General features: G+C 35.6%; 2 protein-coding genes across 2 annotated transcripts; both read left to right on the top strand.

The window, feature by feature from the left end:
• The first annotated feature begins 706 nt into the window (after positions 1 to 706).
• LOC131155631 (small ribosomal subunit protein uS13z/uS13y/uS13x) lies at positions 707 to 9,782 on the top strand. The gene is made up of 4 exons (XM_058108887.1): positions 707 to 870; positions 991 to 1,151; positions 9,043 to 9,231; positions 9,320 to 9,782. Exons 1-4 carry the CDS (start codon positions 868 to 870, stop codon positions 9,423 to 9,425), a joined length of 459 nt encoding a protein of 152 aa, XP_057964870.1. The 5' UTR covers positions 707 to 867; the 3' UTR covers positions 9,426 to 9,782.
• Positions 9,783 to 16,878: 7,096 nt separating this feature from the next.
• LOC131155630 (small ribosomal subunit protein uS13z/uS13y/uS13x) lies at positions 16,879 to 21,859 on the top strand. The gene is made up of 4 exons (XM_058108886.1): positions 16,879 to 17,172; positions 17,273 to 17,433; positions 21,234 to 21,422; positions 21,514 to 21,859. Exons 1-4 carry the CDS (start codon positions 17,170 to 17,172, stop codon positions 21,617 to 21,619), a joined length of 459 nt encoding a protein of 152 aa, XP_057964869.1. The 5' UTR covers positions 16,879 to 17,169; the 3' UTR covers positions 21,620 to 21,859.
• Positions 21,860 to 22,087: the final 228 nt, after the last annotated feature.

Raw genomic sequence — 22,087 nt, 5'->3', positions numbered from 1 at the left:
AACTTTGAAAAATTGGAAAATAATTTTTTTTTTTGTGATTATTTTGAAATATAAAAATAAAAAAATGAGAAATTATTTTGCACATGTAAACAGACTCTTTATTTTCCATCTTTTTTTCTTTAGAAAATTTATATTTTGAAAATAAAAATATTGTTCATAACTAAATAGGTGTTTTCACTTGTTTTTTATTTTGATTAATTAAGTGAAATATTTTAGTATTTTAATATTTTTAAATTAATAAAATTTAATTATATTATACTTTTTTATATTTTTGAAAATCACAGGAAGGTTAAGTAATTATAATTAAGCAATAATGTAATTTAGGATAAAAGACAGTAACCTTCCCTGAAATTTGGTAAAAAGACAGTGATCTCTTTTAATGTTGCTAAAATTTCAAAGACCTATCTTAAGGTTTTAAAAATTTCAGAAATCTCCTTGGAGGTTAGTCAAAAAGGCACAAACTTTCTTTGTATTTTGCAAAAAAAATAAATATTTTGAAGGGACGAAGGTAAAGGGAGGTTTATAATATTTTGAAATCTTAGGGAATTTTTTTTTTTTAACTTCTTGTTTTTGGATAAAAGGAAGGGTTTATCTATATTTGTCGGTTAAAAAAAATGGGAATGATAATAACCATGAGCTTCGAACCGCTATCGACCGGGTTTGGGTCGAATGAGCAAAACCGTTGGTACGGGCTGCGTCATGGATCGGCCTCCAAAGTTAAAACCATCAGCCAGCTACACATTATAAAACTTCTTCACTCCAGTTCTAGGGTTTGCACTTTGGACCCTCCGCAGCATCCCTTCTTTTCAGAGCCGTTGTAGCGCACGCGAAGAGAGCTGCTTGTGGAGCCACTCTGAAACCCTACCCATGGTCAGTTCTTCAGGGAACAACTCTCTCTCTCTCTCTCTCTCTCTCTCTCTCTCTCTCTCTCTCTCTCTATGCTTATCTTGTTCAGTGTTTATTCCTTTTTTTTTTTTTTTTTAACCGCAGTCGCTCGTAGCGAATGAAGAATTTCAGCATATTCTTCGTGTATTGAACACGAACGTGGATGGCAAGCAGAAGATCATGTTTGCCCTTACTTCCATCAAAGGTATTGGGCGCCGTTTTGCCAACATCGTCTGCAAGAAAGCCGATGTCGACATGAACAAAAGGTTTATTTTATTTTAATGTTGCTATTTTGTTTCATCAATATGTTTGCGTGTTCAGATATTACTGGAACTTGGCACAACATGATCAAATTTTTTAAGCTATTGTTTTGGTTTTCAAACACTGGAACATTTCCTTTGATTAATGCAATTAATGTTACCGTTGAGTTATGGTTTTTATTTTTGACATATCTTGAACTAAACAGTGAATTGAATTTTTTTTTTTTTTTTCTCCTGCATTTTATTAGTTATCAAACAGAGTATTGGGGTTTTGCCTTTTGATCTGTTAATGGAATTTTTTATATGAATGCGCCATTCAATGTGAGTTTGTTCAAAGTTAAATCTAGTTTTGATGTGGTATATTGAATGTTAATACGTGCCATCAATGTGTAATTTTGGAGTAATTGCTGCCTTCAATAATCAGGATCATATGTTTGGGAGGAGACGGAGGGATGTGAAAAGTAGGGAATGGAGGGAGGGGTTTAATAGTTTCCTCAGTGGAGAGTTTTACATATTCGGAGGGGAGAGGGGTTGGTATCAGGATTTGAGTGTTCCTTATATCATCTATTCCATTTGAAATTCTCAAAACACAAACCGACTGAATTTGGGAGATTAAAAAGAGGGATTATGACGATGAATTTAGCGATTACATATTTTTTTCCTTTGTATACAATAATTAATTTTCCAAAGAAGCACTGTGACCGCCTTACCCCAAAAATAGTTTAGAATTTATTGATTTGATTATTTATAGATCAGATTATGCATTGAAAAAGCATTTCTTTGCATTATGGCAGAAATATCATGAAGCTTGTGACATGACTCGCGAAACATAAATTTGAGATCATGATTCATATACTTGATTTAATTGTCAGTAGTAAAGATGCTGTTCATGGACTGTAATGCAACTTAGTATAGATGATGCAACCTTGGGCTGTTTGTGGATTATGAATACAAAGTAAGATATGACCTATAAGATGTCACGCCGGCACCAGCTCAGCTCTTTGTCCTCTTGTGTCTATGTCACATGTCTTGTATTGAATGCATCTATATTGTCAGCCTCAGCTTTATGACGTGTGTCTTGTATTACCAGCTTCAGCTTTAGAAAAGTAGCTTTAGTAAAGTGACTTTAATATATATCACATGCACTGTAATAGAATATGCCACAGCGTATTCCCTTTCTCCACTCTATATAAGGAGTCTCCTAACCTGAAGAGGGGCAGAGCAAGCGAGAATTAAGAGTCTCTTGTAATAGTTCTCTTGCCTTCCCCTCTAATCTTGTATTTTTTCTGTTTGTTGAATGAAATATCTCTCATTGAGTGCCCAATTGGTATCAGAGCCATGACAGCTTAAAAGACTCCATTGGAGCGTCCGTCACTCAAGGAGTGATGGATCTCTTCGTCTACAGAAGAGGTTATTGTTCTAACCTAGTATGCTTTGTGGTTGCCATATCCCATGTCGATCTAGGATACTCAATTCTCCAACTTATTGCTTTTCCTTGTTCTGAGCAGGGGAGGTTGTTGTTGATTCTACCCTCTGGGTTTGTGTTGACCTTTGAGTGTGTTGCCTCTTTTTGAGGTGGAGAAATGAGTCACTACCTCTGAAGGATGCCTGCATTGATATAGATTGATATGTTGACTAAGGAGAGCTGAAAGCCAAAGTGAATGGTGGAAATAGAGGATCTATCCTCGCCTGTCTATGCTACTGTTGCTAGCTTTGCTTGAGAGAATTTAGCTGAGCCTTAACCTAGGGAAGATCATTATTTTGTGCCTTTTTTCCTTCATATTTGACATAATAGTCAAATTTCCCTGATGACTCTCCTAACAGGTCGACTGTTAAATCTCTGTCTTTATATTTCTTCTTGAGTTTTTGTTGGGAGTTCATCTTTTTCCTGCCTTTGACTTCTTCTTCATCAAACACATTCATAGGATCATTAGGACATTCATCACAGGTATACTCAACGTCAAACCACTTGTGGCCGGTTTTGGTCATGGCTTGGTAGACTGGAAAACCTAAGGACTCCTTCAGAGCCTCCATCTCTCCTTGAATAATGGATCTCTTCACCCATAGTAGAGATTATTGTTTTAACCTGGTATACTCTATGGTTGCCATGTCCAATGTAGATCCTCCACACCAAAACAGTGATGAACAAAGTCAGATTGATTGTTCCGTTCCAAGCATTCCTTTTCCTTTGAAGTTATTAGAGAGTAAGACCTAACCTAAGTGCCCTTGACTAGATTGGGTTGGGCTCAACTTTTTCAATTGAACTGACTAGACCATTTTGAGAATAAACTTAAACCAAAGCCAAACCATATTAGATATTATTTGGACTAATTTGGCACTTCGATGGGTATGCTTGGTGGTTTAGTTTTGTTTTTTTATTTATTTTTTTGGAAGAAATCACTAACTTGGAGGAGTATGAATGGAATATAATTTTTACATACATGCAAGATCAATGAGAAATAGAAAATGAAATTTGAGCTACAATGCTATCAACTAGAGAAGCAATAGTATTAGTTGTCAAATGAATGCTATAGGAAGTGCAACCCTGACTATTCCTAACCCAAGCTTCTCCAACGTGAATTGAAAACAAGCATGGCAAATGGCAAACTCAATTAATATACAAGTTAAATCTCTTTGCTCAAAATATATTTCTTTAAGGATGCCTTAGAGTAGTCATTTTCAAGTTGCCTTGGCTATCTTGTTAATTCGAGTAGTCATTTTCAAAATGCTCTGGCTATCTCGCAGGTTAAGTATCTGAATAGTCGTCTTCAAAGAAAAATGCTTTGGCTATCTCGAAGGTTAAGTATTCAAATAGTCATCTTCAAAGAAAAATGCCTTGGCTACCTTGGAGATTAAGAATCTGAGTAGTCATCATCAAGTTGTTTTGACCAGTTCAGATGTTTGCGGCGATTACAGTTCCCAAAGTATGAATGGTTTCATCCAAAATGTTCTGGCTATCTCGGAGGTTTGAGGCGATTAGAGTTCCCAAATCCGAGTAGTCATCTTCAAGTTGTTTTGACCAGTTCAGATGTTTGCGGCGATTACAATTCCCAAAGTCTGTATGGTCTCATTCAAAATGCTCTAGCTATTTCGGAGGTTTGCAGTGATTTAGAGTTCCCAAATCCGAGTAGTCATTTTCTAGTTGTACTGACTACTAACATTCAAAATGCTTTGGCTATCTTGGAGGTTTGCGGCGATTGGAGTTTCCAAATCCGAGTAGTCAACTAGTCATCTTCAAAAGTTGTACTAACAACCAACTCATTCAAATTGTTCTGCCTATCTAAGAGGGTTTTGGCGTTTATAGTTCCCGAATCTGAGAAAGTCCCATCCAAGTTTTTCTGATTGTTTTAGAGATATGCAGCGTTAGTTCCCTAAATCTAAGAAGTAGTTTTCAATTGAGAGTTACTCACGTGGTACAGGGCATGGTTTCCAAATCTGTGGGAAAAATAATATTTAATTGATTTACGAATTTCATTTATATTTACCCAATATGTTTAATACACGTATTATATTGCAATTATTGCATGTCATACACAAAAGGGGCTTCCCTAGGCATCAAGGCTCGTAACTTTGCAAGGATAGGGGAGGACTGTCACTAGTATGCAGCCTTACCCCTGCTTTTTATATAGAGAGGCTGTTTCCTTGGACTTGAACCCATATGACCAACCAATCATGAAGGATCAACCTTACCATTGATCAAGGCCCACCCTCTCCTCATACACAACATAGATGTATTAATTTGTAATATATTTTTCCTAGAACTTACATTATTATATCTATTAACCATTTCTAAAGTTTCATAAAAAAATTCCATGCTTTACTACAAATTTCCATCATTTTTTCAAATCAAAATTGAAACTGACATTGAAATCGAAATTTCCATACTTTTGGAGCTTCAAAATTTTAGTTGACTGAAATTTAAGACCTTGGATATTTCGTGATGTGTTTTGAGTCTAATGAGACAAATGAACATCCTTTTCTATCTTGCTGGGTGGATAGACTGCTGCGGGTAATTCAACAAGTAAAGGACTTAATGTTGGTCAAGTTGTGGGGGGTTTTTGGGAGAAGTAAGAATGTCGAACTTTGTAAGATGTGTTGTACATGCTGCTTCTTTGGACATCGTGGATTTTATGAGAATGCAAGGATCCTTAATGATAAGACAATGTCTTTGTATCTGTTATGGGTTATAGTTGTTTTCTTGGCTTCTTTTTGGGCACTTTCTTTGGTAATGATTTGGGGTATTTCTTTGTTTTATTGCAAAGGCATCATGGCTGCCCTTTCAAAGTTGTCTCTAGTGTCTGATTAGAGCATGTATTTTCTCCCAATATTGTATTTTTTTCTCCTGTTCTTATTAGTGAATTTCTTTTATTATTAGAAAAAAAAAATACACATCTATCCCATTCTTAATGATGTCTTGTTCAAATTTTTTTTGAGTGCTATTGGTTTATCAGTTTAATTTGTCTTTCATGACAATTAGTGACTGATAATAGCTTTTTCCTTTGTTAGGCTTTATGATGTTTTTAATTTTTATGTTGACTTTTGAAGTTAGCAAGCACACACACACACACACACACATATATATATATGCATACATATATCAAAAAGAGAAATAGAATTCATGTTTATTTTGTGACAACTAAGTAGGACTTGTATATTTGTAACGGAATTCAAAATGGGAAACTAAATTTGTTTAGGCCATTTGCTGCTTTCTCATTACTCTATTTAATTTCTAAAATTTCATATTTGCTAATTTATCAACTCCAATACCTGTTAGCATATTTTAACTATGGATGATCTTTTAGGCCCTGCTCACTTCTTGAAAACAGCTTTATTTTCCTGATAATTACAACAATGCAACCTTGTTTTTCAGTTTTCCAAATTTATGTTGGAAAGTTGGAGGACTCTTTTTATTGTTTTCTAGTTTTCCTATATAAATTTTGGGAAACTGGAAAATATATTGACATTTCTGCAATCACATAAATCTGAAAATGGAAAATGAAAACTTTTTTCTAACTAAGCAGACCCTTAGTATCTTGCTTCAGAATCAAGCATGATCTTTCCCATAGGAAGAAACTGTTTACTGTTCTATATATCTTTTTAGTGTCTTGTGCGTCTATATACATGCATGTGCACATTTATTTATATTCTATCAGTGAATGAAAATATAGGTGTCTGGCATTTGTAGAACATTGTGTTATAGGCCATGAAACACTGAATTTATAATTGTATTCCATGAAACACTAAATAAGAGTATTGTGTGTGTGTGTGTTTTGGATATTTGCTCTCAACTCTTCTTTATGCATATCCGACACTTCAAAAATATGTTGGTACTTTTAATTATATTTTAAATGTTAGATGCCTCTTTGACATGTATTGAAACACTCCTCTCACACGGTCGCACCTTTGACAACATGTTGGAATATGACTTTGTTTCATTTATTCATTAAAATAATTTAATTATGATATAACATCCAAAAATATAGGTTTCCAATAAAAAATACATTTAACTAGTGAAGATTACAATGGAAGAAGTGATGTGGTTGTTTTTTGGAAAAAAAGAGAATAATTTAAATACATGTCTTTTTAAAATTTTTTATGCCATTATATAAATATTAAAACTTAATACATGTCAAGTTTTTATTGTGTCCTTCCTAAGTCTTATCTTATATTTGTAGGATTTGTTATCTCCTTGTGTCAGTTTAGTGTTGCATTGCTTCGTAGCTTGTATGTTAGTAATAGCCATCTCTGAATCAAGCACAAGGCTGGCTAATATTGAGGATCGGTACACGTTTGTTTACATTGCTAGTTTTTTGTTTCTATTGTTGGTTTTTCAATTGTCTGCGGAAAAAAAAAGCAGAAAAGCTGGTTTCATGGTTTTAAGAAGTTTTGGCAGCCTGTTGCCAGATATTTTAATATCCAATACTAGGTTTTTTTGAATTAAATCATTCATTTTATGCAACAGTTTTAATAAAATTAAAATAAAATGATCATGTCAATTTAAGATATGATAAAATAAAAATTGTCCATAAAATTGAAAAAAAAAGTTAAAGTAAAAAAACAAATGCTATTTGCAAAATATTTTGGACATTTTTCAATTGTTATGTACAATAAGATTGTTCTTGTAAAGTGAATTTTGAAATATAATAAGTAAAATAGTTATAATAACTTTATTTTATAATATTTTTACTGTATTATTTTGTATTTGTATTATTTTAATCATATTTTTAAAATTGTTATTTAATTCAAGGACAAAAAAGAGCATTTGTTTAATCAAAATTTTACATTTTTTTTTTTTAGTTTTAGAAAATATTAATGGTTGTTGGTTTTTGATTTTTAGTTTTTGTTTATGGATTTTAGATTTTGTTTGTAGTTTTAGTTTTCATAATTTTTGACAGTGATACCAACTGGTCCCTAAGTTACGTGATTGGCAGGGTCGATCTTTTCTGTTGCCCTTGGTCAAAATCCTCAAGAGTCTTAAACTGCATCAGTTTGTATAGAGCAATTTTTTTCTCAAATGGGAGATTTAGCCAAGTTCAATTGGCCATTCCTATCAAATATTGTTGCTTTACCATTGGAATGGAACAAGCAACCTTTTGATGAGGGTATTATTCTTTGAAATTGCCATCATCTATCAGCGATTTCAAGATTGTTTTCAATACAATATGGTCTGGAAAACATATTTACGTAGAAGGAAGCAACTGGTCTATTGAATTTGAGTCAAAGAAAGGCAGCTAGCAGTGGAACAATTTGTTTCTAGTGAAGAAATAATCGTTAATTAATAACATATCCTCAAATCTAATGTTTTAAAATGATGATTTACCCCTTTTGCATACCTGGCTGACATGTGTCTTTGTACTCGTTAGGATTATCCCTTTTCATTATGCTTGCTTGAGTTCAAACTTTTTGTGGTTCTTTGTGGATTTAAGTGGATGCTGCAAAAAAGGCAGGAAGGTTCATCATTCTTCCAACAAGATAGAGAGGTGCAGCTTTACCTAAAGATTGATTGTGGAAAATATAACTTATTTTCTACTTTACACTCAAAATTCAGGGAAAATTCAAACTTACTATCAACTTTATTCTCAAAATTCAGGTACATTTTTATCATATTTGAATTATGTGGAGGATGATGTCACATAGCCTGAAATGGCAAAAGGAATCAGTCAATCCATTTACCTTAATTCTTGAACAGAGTTTAGATTGTAAAAGTTTGTTAATTAGTGTAATATTAATTATGATTTCTTTTAGAATATTTTATAATGTAAGATCTTATAATATTTTGTTTGAGAATCAAGCGAGGTCCTTTCTTAGGAAGCCACTAGTGTCTTTTTGCAATGCATCCTCTCACAATGCGTGTGTATATGTTATATATTCTATTAAGTATGGGGAGTTTTCTGGAATTTTGATTTTAAATGAGTGATTCCTCCGTTCTAGTCTAGCTAAACAAAATTTGCTCTTCTTTGCTTTAGGCTTCTTCGGTTTCATACTCGGTAATGCTATGTACCTTAAAATGCCTTGTAAATTTATGCAGCATTCTCTAATTGGGAAACAAAAAGAATTTAAGGAACCTGAGAGAAACCAGGTATATCTGCAATGCCAACTGATTTTGCCTATCAATTTCCACTTTTGGTTGAAATAGCCAAGTGTGCGCCATTTTTCAGTAGTCAGCTTTGTGTGCAGCAGAAGTGGCCCCCCCTTCCCTTAATTTGTTTTTTTGTTTTGTTTTGTTTTTTTAGTATATTCCGTTTTAAGTTGCTTGTTTAGCTGTGACTTGCATAATTCAATGTGTTTTGATGGTGATCTGTTGAAGATTATTATGGTGCTAGAGTTGTCGTTTAAATTGTTGTAAATTTGTGTTTCATGGGATTTTGATGTTTTTAGTGTAATGTGTCACTTGTAGAGCTGGTGAGCTGTCAGCTGCTGAGCTTGACAACCTCATGGTGATAGTTGCAAATCCCCGTCAGTTCAAAATTCCAGACTGGTTTCTGAACAGGAAGAAGGATTACAAAGATGGAAAGTATTCCCAAGTTGTTTCCAATGCATTGGACATGAAATTGAGGGATGATCTTGAACGATTGAAGAAGATCAGGTTTGTCTTAACTTACGTTTTGACATGATCCATATTTGTATATTAATACGAAGGGCAGGTTTCATATTACTTTTTGACAACGGTACAGGAATCACCGAGGTCTTCGTCACTACTGGGGTCTTCGGGTGCGTGGGCAGCACACCAAGACCACTGGTCGTAGAGGAAAGACTGTTGGTGTCTCCAAGAAGCGATAATCTGGAAACCAAGTTTTGTCTTCTCCGTCTGTTCTTGCTTCTGGCTTGCTTATTTTGGAGTCTTCCATTAGAGTAAACCTGCCGTAATTTGAAACAATGAGTGCACTTATTGTAATTCCTATTGCTTTAGATACATGCCTAGTTATTTTTCCTCCTATTATATTTTTCGCAATTTGGAATATTTTGGTAGTTTAAGATTTTAAAAAAGCCTGAAGTCGTATGTTTTTCCTGGATGCAGTCTTTCTTTTTTCCCGGAAATGAACTCTTGTAAACAATGTGAGGTTGGCCTCTGATCAAGGTGGCAATTAGGGTGTTTGCCATGAGGGAAAATATTTGTGAATTTGTTTCTTTGGTGAAGTGTTGGTTTGGCATGGGTTTGTGTTTTGTTTGGCCTACTTGGGACTCATCTTTCCAATGCTTGGTTTGGGGATTGTTCAGAATCTGAGTAGAGAGAAGTGAAGCAGGGCTCATTTTCCCACTTGCTTGGTTTGGGGATTGTTAAGAATCTGAGAGTTTTGGCCCAAAGACGGAGTCACGGGTAATGCATCAATGAACATAACCAGGAAGGGCAGAGGAATCTTTTTTTTTTTTTCGCAACATCTAAAACAGGAAAGAGTATTTTTTGTTATTACACTTTTGGAATGCGCACCGGGTATCCACGCGTCTGTTTTATGGTTCACGTGACTAATCCTATGTCCCTTGAAGTTGATCCCACAATTTCAAAAGAAGGGTAAATTCAAGAGTCTAAGGGCGGAAACGAGCCCAGGAGGCTCAAGGATGAAAAAGTTTTTTTAAACGAAATCAAGAAGGAAATCACACGTCTAATGAAATCAGAGAGCCCAGCAAAATGCATTTTTTTATGCTAGATTTAAACACACACTCTAAGACGACACAAATAGGATGCATCAGATAAGCAGAGACAATTCATCCTGTGCAGTGGATGCATGCAGCTTATGTAACTCCATTAAATAATAATATTAATAAGGGCTCGTGCAACTATAGAAAATAAATTTTTTTGAAAAAACTATAAAAATGTTAGCTTAATTTTAGTTTTTCAAAATTTGTACAAAAATATTGAAAATAAATTTTTTTAGGTGCATAAAATAAATCTTATCCTTTATTTCTAGATTTTTAAATAATTAAGTTTTCTAATATTTTTTTAAAAAATTATATAGAAATTAGGATAAAAAATACTCACATTTCTTGGAAGTTTGGTACAAAGATAAGGACAGAAATGCTACAAGGATTTAAGAACGCCCAATCAATAATGCACACCTAATAATTGGTTTTATAATTAAAACAATGTGTTGTGTGACCTACTAACTGCGGGTGCAGTTTTAATTAAGACTCTGTTGTGTGGGCGCATTGATCCAAAACACAAGCCATTGAAAATCCGGAGAGGGAAAATATGAAAATAACAACGGAAGGAAGCTGCTATGAAAATGGATCAAGGATATTACATTGGGACGTGTAGTAATTGTGTTTTTTTTTTTTGGTTGAGGTAAATATATTCCTCAAAAAAATTATGTACAAGTACATTGGGCATCTCCAGGATTCAAACATCATACATGAAAGGATAGTCCTATATACAATCTAGCCTTGGTATACCCTGCGGCAAAACAACCATTCAGACAATCATAATACATTCAAGGGAAATAAATCAACTCCTCAGCTCCTCTATGGAATTTCTCATAAACAGTTCTATAAACATGCATCTGGATATGTTTGATAATAGTATCAATTTGTGTAACCTTCCCTTCAAATTTTCTCATATTTCTAAAATGCTGAATCCCATAAATAGTTGAGGCCAAGCAGACTCTTTTTGTTATAGTTTGGAATCTAGATCCTCTAACTTCCTTATGAAGCCATTTCAATGCTGCTTTCAACGATGTCATGGAGAGCTTCCATCCAAGCCAACCCCTTAGGTAATTCCAAACCTCTGAACTTACCTTGCATTTGAAAAATAGGTGTTCCACTCTCTACTTCAGCACTGCACAGGGGGGCATGGCTTGTCCTTTGCATCACCCGAGAGCTTGTCACTTGTTAGCAACTTATTTTTAGCACTCAACCATAAAATGAATGAACGCTTAGGGGTACAACCCATTTTCCAAATCAGAGCATGCCAAGGTCTAGTGATTCCTTTAGTTCTCCAAAACTAATAAGCATCCTGACAAGAAAACTGATCACTTGAGGACCACAATCTGAGCTGTTGTTCAGCACCCCCACTGCCTCCACATTGCTACATCAGTAAGTTTTTTTTTTTTTGCTTCATCACTTTTTGGAATAAGGGAGAGTCATCGTGCCTTGTCGAAGCTTCCCAAACACTTTTCCCTTTAAGGTAAACCTGATTGATCCATTTCGACCATAGTGTGTCTTTTTTCATATGAATGTTCCATAATGTTTTTGTAAGCAAAGCTCTGTTCCAAGTTTTCAAGTCAAACACACCCAGTCCACCTTCTTTCTTTGGCAGGCACACCTCCTTCCATGCCACCAATGGCTTTGATCTTCCACCCCATAAGAAGACCCTGCACAATCTAACCACATGATTCAGGACAGCCACAGGAATTGGAAAAATCGAGAGCCAAAAGCATTCTGTACCTTGAACCACAGATTTTATCAATTCAAGTTTTCCAGTATAGGTCAGAGTCTTTACTGGCCATAACCCAATAATACTATCAATTCTTGCAATCAAAGGAGAGTAGTGGGTAGCATTAAGCCTAGAAGAAGCTAATGGAATACCCAGATATCGAAAAGGAAAACATCCTTAAGTGAAACCAGTTAGGCTTCTAATACTGTCCAGCTCATGGCCACCCAATCCAGCAGTATATATATTAGACTTCGAGGGATTAGCTTTCAGCCCATAGCAACTCGAGAATTCTCCAAAAAGTCCATCAATTTTCTAACTGACCATATGTCCCCTCTAGAGAACAGAATAAGGTCATCAGCGAAAGCTAGATGGGTTATTTTGAGATCCTTATACCGTGGATGGAAGTTAAATTCATCATAATCCCCGAGAGATTCCAGCAATCTTGAAAGATACTCTATGCATAATACAAAAAGGATTGGGGATAAAGGGTCCCCTTGTCTCTGTCCCTGCTTCCCTACAAAGTATCCATGAGGGCTGCCATTTAACGAGAGAGAGAGAGAGAAAAGGAAGTAGAAGTTACACACTCCATTATCCATTTTACCATTCTATCAGCAAAATTCAGTTTTTTCAGCATCTCTTCAGAAAATTCTAAGAGAGGGAATCAAAAGCTTTCTTCAAGTCTATCTTTAACATGCATCTAGGTGATATTCTTTTTCTAGCATATTTTTGAACGAACTCTTGGACCAAATAGATGTTTTTAATCATACGTCTTTGCTTCACAGAGGCAGACTGAGCTGGATTCACAGGCTTCTCCAGAGCTGGGTTTATCCTATATGCAGTAATCTTGGAAATGATCCTACAGATTACATTGCAGCATTATATTGGTCTGTAATCATGCACTGAATTAGCATGCTGTGATTTGGCAATTACAGCAATGGCCGTATGATTTAATTGCTTGAGCAACTTACCCTTTAGGAAAAATTCCTTCACTGCTGCCACAACATCACCACCCAGAGTTTTATGGGGATCGACAACCACTTCCCCTTTCATTTTCCAAAATGGTGACACGTGGATGACCCCCAGATGTCCACTGTACTTGCTAGCCATTGAAGGAACTTATGGAGATACTTGAAGACTTTTCAGAATAAAGAAGCCCGAGTTGTGATTCCGAGCTCAAGACCCTATTAGGCCCTACATGGCTACTCTAGGCCCCACATAGCTTGGATCTCCATTTTAAATTTATTTATATTTAATTAATTGCATTATGAGTTGTTAAGTACTTAATTTGTGAGAGATTTATGTGAGTTAATTTATGAACATTAAGTGAGTTGTCTCCCATGCTTGTATGGGGACATTTAGGTCATTTATTACTAGGTCTTTCTTTTCCCTATATATATTACTATTGTAAATGCTGGAAAATAGTTTTAGTATTATCATTGAATGAAAGAAAGGTTCTCCCTTTGAGAAAGCTTTGAGCTTTGTTCCGATCCTTGAGATTGAGTGGCGAGAGGCTACGACGTTCTCCTCAGAGATCAGTTGGTGTGAGACCAACAATCTATCCATCATGTCTTCACCATCTCTGATCCTCCCACGCCATCACATCCACAGACGAACCTCAATGGAAACACTTATACCGTTTCACCGCAATCTTAAGGATTTCTTGGTTTGATTCGTGTTCATTGATCATCGGTAAGATGTCCAACGATTCCACATGGTAATACCCATCCTAATCCATCCCTAACTTTGTTTGAGATCCTTGTTTAAGTCCCCATAAGCCCCCGTTTCGCAAAACGCTTAAAAATCCCATTTTTATCTCCATTCCCCACTGTTCAGTCAACTGACCCCAAAAGCCCAGTCGACTGAACCAAATTTTAACTCTCGGTATCTCCCAAACATTCAGTCAGTCGACTGACACACAAAGCCCAGTCGACTGAACCTGTTACAACTCTCGGTATCTCTTCAAAAATCTCAATCAGTTGACTGACCCCAAGAGCCCAGTCGACTGACCCTATTCTGCCAGCCCAGAAATTGAATTTAAATCCCCAGGCGACTGACCCCTCCTTCCCTAGTCGACTGAAGTTCCCCAGAAACTTAAATTCTCAGTATTTACACATACATTTGCTTGTCAATTGTGGGAATATGATTGTGTTAACATAGACTTATTTTCTTGAATGATTGAATAACCTTTTCATAAGCATATCACTTGATTGATTTGTGAAAGAACCATTTGGGATTGAATTTCGAATCAAACTATAGGCCTTTTCAAAATCCTTGGACAAGTGTGATAAAGCATGATTTATCTTGTGTAAGTTGATTGATTCAATTCTTATTTTAAAGTGTCTTATGTGTGTTGATCGAGGGTTGAAACCCGTAGGACTAGGTTACCCTACCCCGTCCTACATCAATTTTGTAGTGTACCCGTCCAGCCCAGGAGACTTATCATCACCAATACTAAACAGTGCTTTCTTAATTTCTTCATTAGAAACCTCCTTCACCATCAGATCAGCTTCTTCATCACTCAATGTCTATCCTCTATCAATGATCTCAGGATCAATAGGAAGACACTCAAGACTCAGAACCCAACAAATTTTTTAAAGAAGTTCAAGAATTCCTCAGCAACTTGATTCAAAGAATTTGTAAACTCCCCATCCCCTTTCATCAATTTAGAAATATGGTTTTTGGCCGTATGCATTTTCATTAGGGCATGGAAAAATTTGGAGCTCCTATCACTGTTATTTAAAAATTTAATTTTAGCTTGCTGAGATAGAAAACACCTGTTGGCTTTTTCCAGCTATTCTGCAGCCACCCTTTTTTCTACCATCTTTTTCTGTAAATCCACATTCCCAGGGTCATTGTGCAAATTTTGTTGGGCAATTTTGAGGTCCTCACTGACCCTGTTTGCTCTAGCAGTAATGTGAGAAAAATGTGTGGCATTGAGCATCTTTAAAGGACCATTCATGGCTTTAAGCTTCATCACTAGTTTGAATATTTTAAAGCCCTGAACTTCCATATTCTATGTGTAACGACCTGCCTATTTTACCGTAATCATTTTTTTTTTTTTCATAACAACATTTAATATAATAATCCTATTCAGTTGATAAAACATAATCAACTTGAACCCATGGGTACCGAAGATATACCTGAAATACAACTCTGATACCTAAGCAGCAGAAAACGTAATTACAAACATATCATCCAACCAATCACAATACTAGAGTCTTACCAATATCTGTTATATATATATACAATCATCCACAAAAAGATTAAAAAGTAACCTAGGGTCACTTATCAAAAATAAATCCAACCTTGGCTTTACAATTCACCCTTCTGATAGGGTAGTTCAGTCGGACTCTACCGTCGTGGAGCTCTATCTGTTCCTCTACCTGGATTTCTTGAAATGTTTATATAATTGGGGTGAGACACCTCTCAGTAAGGGAAATAAACTAACATCACTGTATGACGTTATAAGCAATTTTGTGTTATACATATAAATAGTATAATAAGTATATTTGGTAAAATTTGTCTGTAGTAAAACTGAGTAAAACATGATTGTCATATAATAATAAAGCACACTAGATTTCTATACATGAAAATCATCTTATATAATTGTATAATACTGAAATAACATCTAGGATGGATAGTTAGCTGATGTCATGTCTTATTACCACATGATTAGGTTGTGCAGCCTTAAAGCGGGACCTAATAATGGCTGGCCGATCATACTAGATCAACAATTTTAAGTGCGTAATTTGAAAACAAATGAAGGTATTTAAAATTTTAAGTCAACCAATGTAATACTTTTTTTCTCAGAAAACAGAAAATTTAATAACAACTTAGAAACTATTTTAATTTGACAAAATAAAAAATTATTTCTCTAGTAACAACTAATTTTTTAATTGAATATATTTTACCAAATAACTAATTTCAAATCAAATTATTGTTATTCCAAATTTAAACTAAACTTATTTAATTATTATTTTCTTATAAAAACAGAATTTAAGCGCAACTTAAAAATTATTTTTATCTTCAAAATTTTTATTTTTAATAGAAATTACTTTTTTTAACAAAAAAAATACCTCAATAACAAAATTTCACAAATATTAACTTTTATCTGTTGCAAATCAACTTTCTATCTAAAAACATTTCAACAAAAAATCATTTTGAAGTCATTTAAAACTATTATTTTGACAATAATATATTATCAAAGTCGAAATAATAATTTCACATGTAATCAAAAATACAAATTTACAACATAATAATAAATATTATGATTAAATCACAATAATAATTAACAAATCTCACTTCACATATATAAATCCTAATCTCAAAAAATACATTAACACAAATATACCCTAATCATAAAATACCTAAATAACAATGAAATTAATGTAAGAAATCAAAACTCAAACTCCAAATGTTTGACTGCTTCTACTATAACATTCAACACAAAATTAGAGGGAACTTTAACTTCAAATTGAATGAGGAGAGGATAATTTTGGATTACCTGATTTGAAGATGAAGGAAAATTTATATTGATAGATGCTTCTTCTTCTCAATGAAAAACTTTCATAGTCTACTTCCGTGGTGCTCAGTGACCGCTGGAGAGTAGAGTGATGAGGCAATAGCAAGGAGGAAGAGAAGGAGGGAGGAGGGAGCTTGGTTCGTGCTAAAGAGGAAGAAAGAATAAAGTGGATGAGTAGGAGAGAAATAGAAATTGACTTTCCATGAGTTGGTTTTTGTATATAAAACTGACTTATAAAAAATTGATTTATAAAAATATAGAAAGTTAATAACCATTTTTCATAAGTTAATTTTCTTAATACTAAGGAAATGTAATTTCCTAACTCCTTTGTTGAAATGATTGGATGGTGACGGTTCAAATATTTTGAATGAAAAAATCCATTTTCTATAAATCTTTTTGTCCAATAATAGTTGAGAAGTTTTAATTGATTAAAATATTAATATTTCGGTAAAACACTCTTCGGCTCCGTCAATGGATCGGCCTCAAAGTTAAGAACCACCGGTCAGCTTGACATATAAAACTTCACTTCATTTTTAGGGTTTGCACTGGGTACCCTCCGCAGCATCTCTTTTCTTCAGAGCCGTCGTAAAGCACGCGAAGAGAGCTGCTTGCGGAGCCAGTCTGAAACGCTAGCCATGGTCAGTTCTTCAGCAAACTGCGCGCTCTCTCTCTCTCTCTCTCTCTCTCTCTCTCTGCTTATGTTGTTCAGTGTTTATTTCCTTTTCTTTTTTGTCGCAGTCGCTCGTTGCGAATGAAGAATTTCAGCACATTCTTCGTGTACTAAACACGAACGTGGATGGAAAGCAGAAGATCATGTTTGCCCTTACTTCCATCAAAGGTATTGGTCGCCGTTTTGCCAACATCGTCTGCAAGAAAGCCGATGTCGACATGAACAAAAGGTTAATTTTATTTTAATTTTTCTACTGGTTTCGTCGATCTGTTTACGTGCTCAGAAATTACTGGAACTTGGCACAAAGTGATCAAGTTTTGAGGCTATTGTTTTGGTTTTCACACACTGGAACATTTCCCTCGATTAATGCAAGTAGTGTTACTGGTCTAAGTTGAGTTATGGTTGTTATTTTTGACATATCATGAACTAAAGAGTGATTTGATTTATTTTTATTTTTTCTCCTGCATTTCATTAGCTATCAAACAGAGTATTGGGGTTTTCCCTTTTGGTTTGTTGCCGGCATCTTTGATGTGAATGCGTCATTCAATGTGAATTTGTTCAAAGTTAAATCTAGTTTTGATGTGGTCTATTGGAATGTTGATACACACCATCAATATGTAATTTTGGAGTAATTGTTGCCTTCAATAATCAGGATAATGTGTTTTGAGAGGAGGCGGAGAGATGTGAAAAGAAGGGGAATGGAGGGGGGGGGGGGGGGTTAAAAGTTTCCCCAGTTTAGAGTTTTGCATTTTCAGAGGGGGAGATTGATATCCGGATCTGAGTGTTCCTGTTATCTTCTGCTCCATTCTAAATACTCAAAATACAAACCTACTGAATTTGGGGGATAAAAGGAGGGAGCATGACAGTGAATTTAATAGTTACCTTTTTCTGTGTATAAATTAATTAAACTTCCAAAGAAGCATTTTAACTTCCTTACCTTAGACATAGTTTAGAATTTATTGATTGAAGATTTATAAATCAAGTTATGCCTTAAAAAAACTAATGGAATACGCCTTTTTATCATTTATTCATAAAAATTTCTAATTATGAAATATCTTCCAAAAAAATAGCTCTCCAATATGCGTACAATAACTGGTCCTTGAGTTATGTGATTAGCAATGTTAATATTTTCAATTGCCCTTGATCAAAATTCTCACGGAATTAAACTGGATCAATTTGTATGGAGCCAAGTTTTTTCCCAATGGGAGATTTAACCATGTTCAATTAGCCATTCTATCAAATATTGTTGCTTACCACTAGGATGGAGCAAGCAACCAGTGTTTGATGAGGGTATTTGATGCAGACGTAGCATCAAGGTTCTGAAGCCAAGGAGAAATTATAAGTGAGGAAGGGGAAGGGAGGAGATACCAGCGGGAAAACTTATCTTGATCAACGACTGCCTACAACATGACTTTCACACACTATTTATAAGAAATCTTAAACATATAAAATTACACACATAGCCCTAAAACTATATGAATTACAAACAAACCCCCAAAATTGCACAAATATTACAAACAACCCACAAATACACGTAATATTATACTAATTACTATTAAACACACATAATAACCTATTAACTAAACCCCTTGACCCAACTCTTAATTATTTTCCAGCAAGGATCCACCCAAGGTCTTGCATCTTGTCCTACATCGGTATTATTCTTGGAAAATTGCCATCATCCATCAATGATTTCAAGATTGTTTTCAACACAATATGGTCTGAAAATACATGTTTATATAGAAGGAAGCAACTGGTCTATTGAATTTGAGCCAAAGAAAGGCAGCTAGCTGAGGAACAATTTGTTTCCATTGAAGAATTAATTGTTAGCAACATATTCTCAAATCCAATATTTCAAGATGATGATTTTTGTCCCCTTTGAGTTCCGGCTGACATGAGTCTTTGTTCTCATTATGATGATTCCTTTCACCCATGCGTGCTTAATCTACACTTTTCATGTCTTTGTTGGTGTAATTGTATGCCCATTGCGAAGAAGGCAAGAAGGTTCAACAGTCTTCAACAGGATGATCGTGGAAGTTTTGAACTTATTATCTACTTTACTCATAATTCATGGAAAATTCAAACTTGCCATCAACTTTATTCTCAAAATTCAGGGATTTTTTTTCCCCAAATTTAAACTAAGTGCAGGAGAATGGTGTGGCCCAGCTCGAAAGGGCAAAAGGAATCAGTTAATCCGTTTACCTTGATTCTTGAACAAAATTTAGATCCAGAAGTTTGTTAGCTAGTGTAGTATTAAATTATGATATCTTGAATATTTTAATAATGTAAGATCTTGCAATATTTTGCTTGAGAAACAAGCAAGCTCCTTTTCTTAGGAATCCACTAGTGTCATGCTGCAATGTTTTCTTTCACAAGCATAGTAGCCAAAGGTGCAAGGCCCATTGAAGCGCAAAGGGTACTTGGAGCCGAGGCACGAGGCGAAAGTGCTTGCCTCACAAAGGTGAGGCGCACAATTATTAAAATGTTGTACAAGGCCTATTTGATGGGTAATTAGTATATGAAAACACATCAATAGTAATATTATAATTTAAAATGCCAAATATTCAATACCAAAACATAAACACACAGAAATTATGACAACCAAATACCAAGTTCCAAGTGAAACAAACATAGTTCAACATAAGTAATTACACATGCAAGAGTTCAAGCTTCAAATTAGAAAGGAAATGAAATTGCCAAGCCGAAGGCCCCAAAGCATCAACATAGTGGCCTAATGCAAGTTAATCTATAACTTAACCAGGAAGCAGTAGCAGCAAAATACTGAGCGCTGAGGAACACAAAGAAGAAGCAGTAGCAAAACACTGAGAAGAAGAGGAAGAAGAAGACGAAGCAGCAGCAGAAGCAGAAGCGGAAGCAGACGGAGAAGTTCGAAGGCTCTCTTGCTGCTGAAGACTCGAAGACTTGAAGATGAAGGTGTTTCGTGCTGGTTTGAAGGCTTGAGGACGTAGATTGTACTAGTTCAAAGGCTCGAGGTTGTGCTGGTTCGAAGGCTTGAGGATGAAGATTGTGTTGGTTCAAAGGATCGAATCTGGAAGATGAAGGGCTCCTGCGATGACTCTCTTGCTGGTGAAGGCTCGAAGATGTGAAGATGCAGCCTGGACTGCTGGTTTCATGTTGGTTCAATGGCTCGAAAATGAAGCCTGGACCTGCTGGTTTGAGTCAAAGCCCCTGGCTAGGGCTAGGACTGGGGCTGGTTCGAGTCTGGCTACCTTTTCTTTTTTAAAAGGTTAAAAAAATGAAGTTAAAAGGTCAGATATCTCACGTGCCACTCACTGTGCCTGGAGCCTCAGTGTAGGCATCTGTGCCTTTTGAAGGTCACCTCACATTAACCCTAGCCTCGTCGCCCCACTGCGCCTTGTGCCTAGGTGCACCTCGGGCGCGCTTTTGACTACTATGCTCACAAGTGCATGTGTATATATTCTATTAGGTATGAGGAGCTTTCTGGAATTTGGATTTTATGAGTGATTCCTCCAGCCTAGTCTAGCACAAGGCATGGTCTATTATTTTAGGAATGTTGATAAATTCTGTGGCCCCAATCAAACACCTTGGGGCTAAATAAACGTTAGTTCCTACTTTGGTTTAGGCTTCTTGGGTTTCACATCAGGTAATTCCATGCCCCTTCTTAACGTATGCAGCATTCTCTAAATGGGAAACAAAAAGAATTTAAGGAACCTGGGAGAAACCGGTATATATGCAACGCCAACTGGTTTTGCTCATCAATTTCCACTTTTGGTCGAAATAGTCAAGTGTGTGCCATTTTTCAGTAGTCAGCTTTGTGTGGAGCAGAGGTAGCCCCCCGCCCCCATTGCCCCTTAATTTCTTTTTATTTCTTTTAATATCTTCTGTTTCATGTTGCCGCCCAATTGTTTAGTTGTGACTTACATAATTTTTAATGTGTTTTGATGGCGATCTGGTGAAGATTATCATGGTGCTACAGTTGTGGTTTAAATTGTTGCAAATTTGTGTTTCCTGGGATTTTGATGTTTTGGTGTAATGTGTCACTTGTAGAGCTGGTGAGCTATCAGCTGCTGAGCTTGACAACCTTATGGTTATAGTTGCAAATCCCCGCCAGTTCAAAATCCCAGACTGGTTTCTGAACAGGAAGAAGGATTACAAAGACGGGAAGTATTCCCAAGTGGTTTCCAATGCGTTGGACATGAAACTGAGGGACGATCTTGAACGATTAAAGAAGATCAGGTTTGTCTTAATTTATGTTTTGACATGATCCATATTTGTATATTGATACAGGGAAGGGGAGGTCTCATGTTGCTTTTTGACAATGGTACAGGAACCACAGAGGTCTCCGTCACTATTGGGGTCTTCGTGTGCGTGGGCAGCACACCAAGACCACTGGGCGTAGAGGAAAGACTGTCGGTGTCTCCAAGAAGCGATAATCTGGAAACCCAGTTTTGTCTTCTCCCTCTGGTTCTTGTTTCTGGCTTGCCTGATATTTTGGAGTCTTCCAGAGTTACCCCGCCATAATTTAAAAGACCTCAAGTGCGGCTGCTTTATTGTGCTTCATATTGCTTCAGAACACATGCCTAGTTATTGTTCCTCCTAGTATATTTTTGCATTTGGGATGATTTGATGGTTTAAGCTTTTAAAAATGACTGAAGGTAATTGCTTTTCCTGAATGCAGTCTTATATTCCTTTCCAGTTTTTTATATAAAGTTTGTAAAATTGAAAAAATTACTGAGTTTTTTGTCAATTTTTTGAAAAAAATGGGAAAAAAAAAAAGAACATTTTCCACAAGTGATCACTCTATTAAAAGACAATTAAAGAGTAATAATAATAGTAATAGCTTCTGAAATCTATCAAAATGAAGCTGTAGACACCTCTTAGTTAAGAGCAAGGTAGACCCA

The sequence above is a fragment of the Malania oleifera genome, chromosome 5 (assembly GCF_029873635.1).
Source record: "Malania oleifera isolate guangnan ecotype guangnan chromosome 5, ASM2987363v1, whole genome shotgun sequence".
Classification (NCBI taxonomy): Eukaryota; Viridiplantae; Streptophyta; class Magnoliopsida; order Santalales; family Ximeniaceae; genus Malania; species Malania oleifera.
This window is presented reverse-complemented; position numbering and strand designations above follow the sequence as displayed.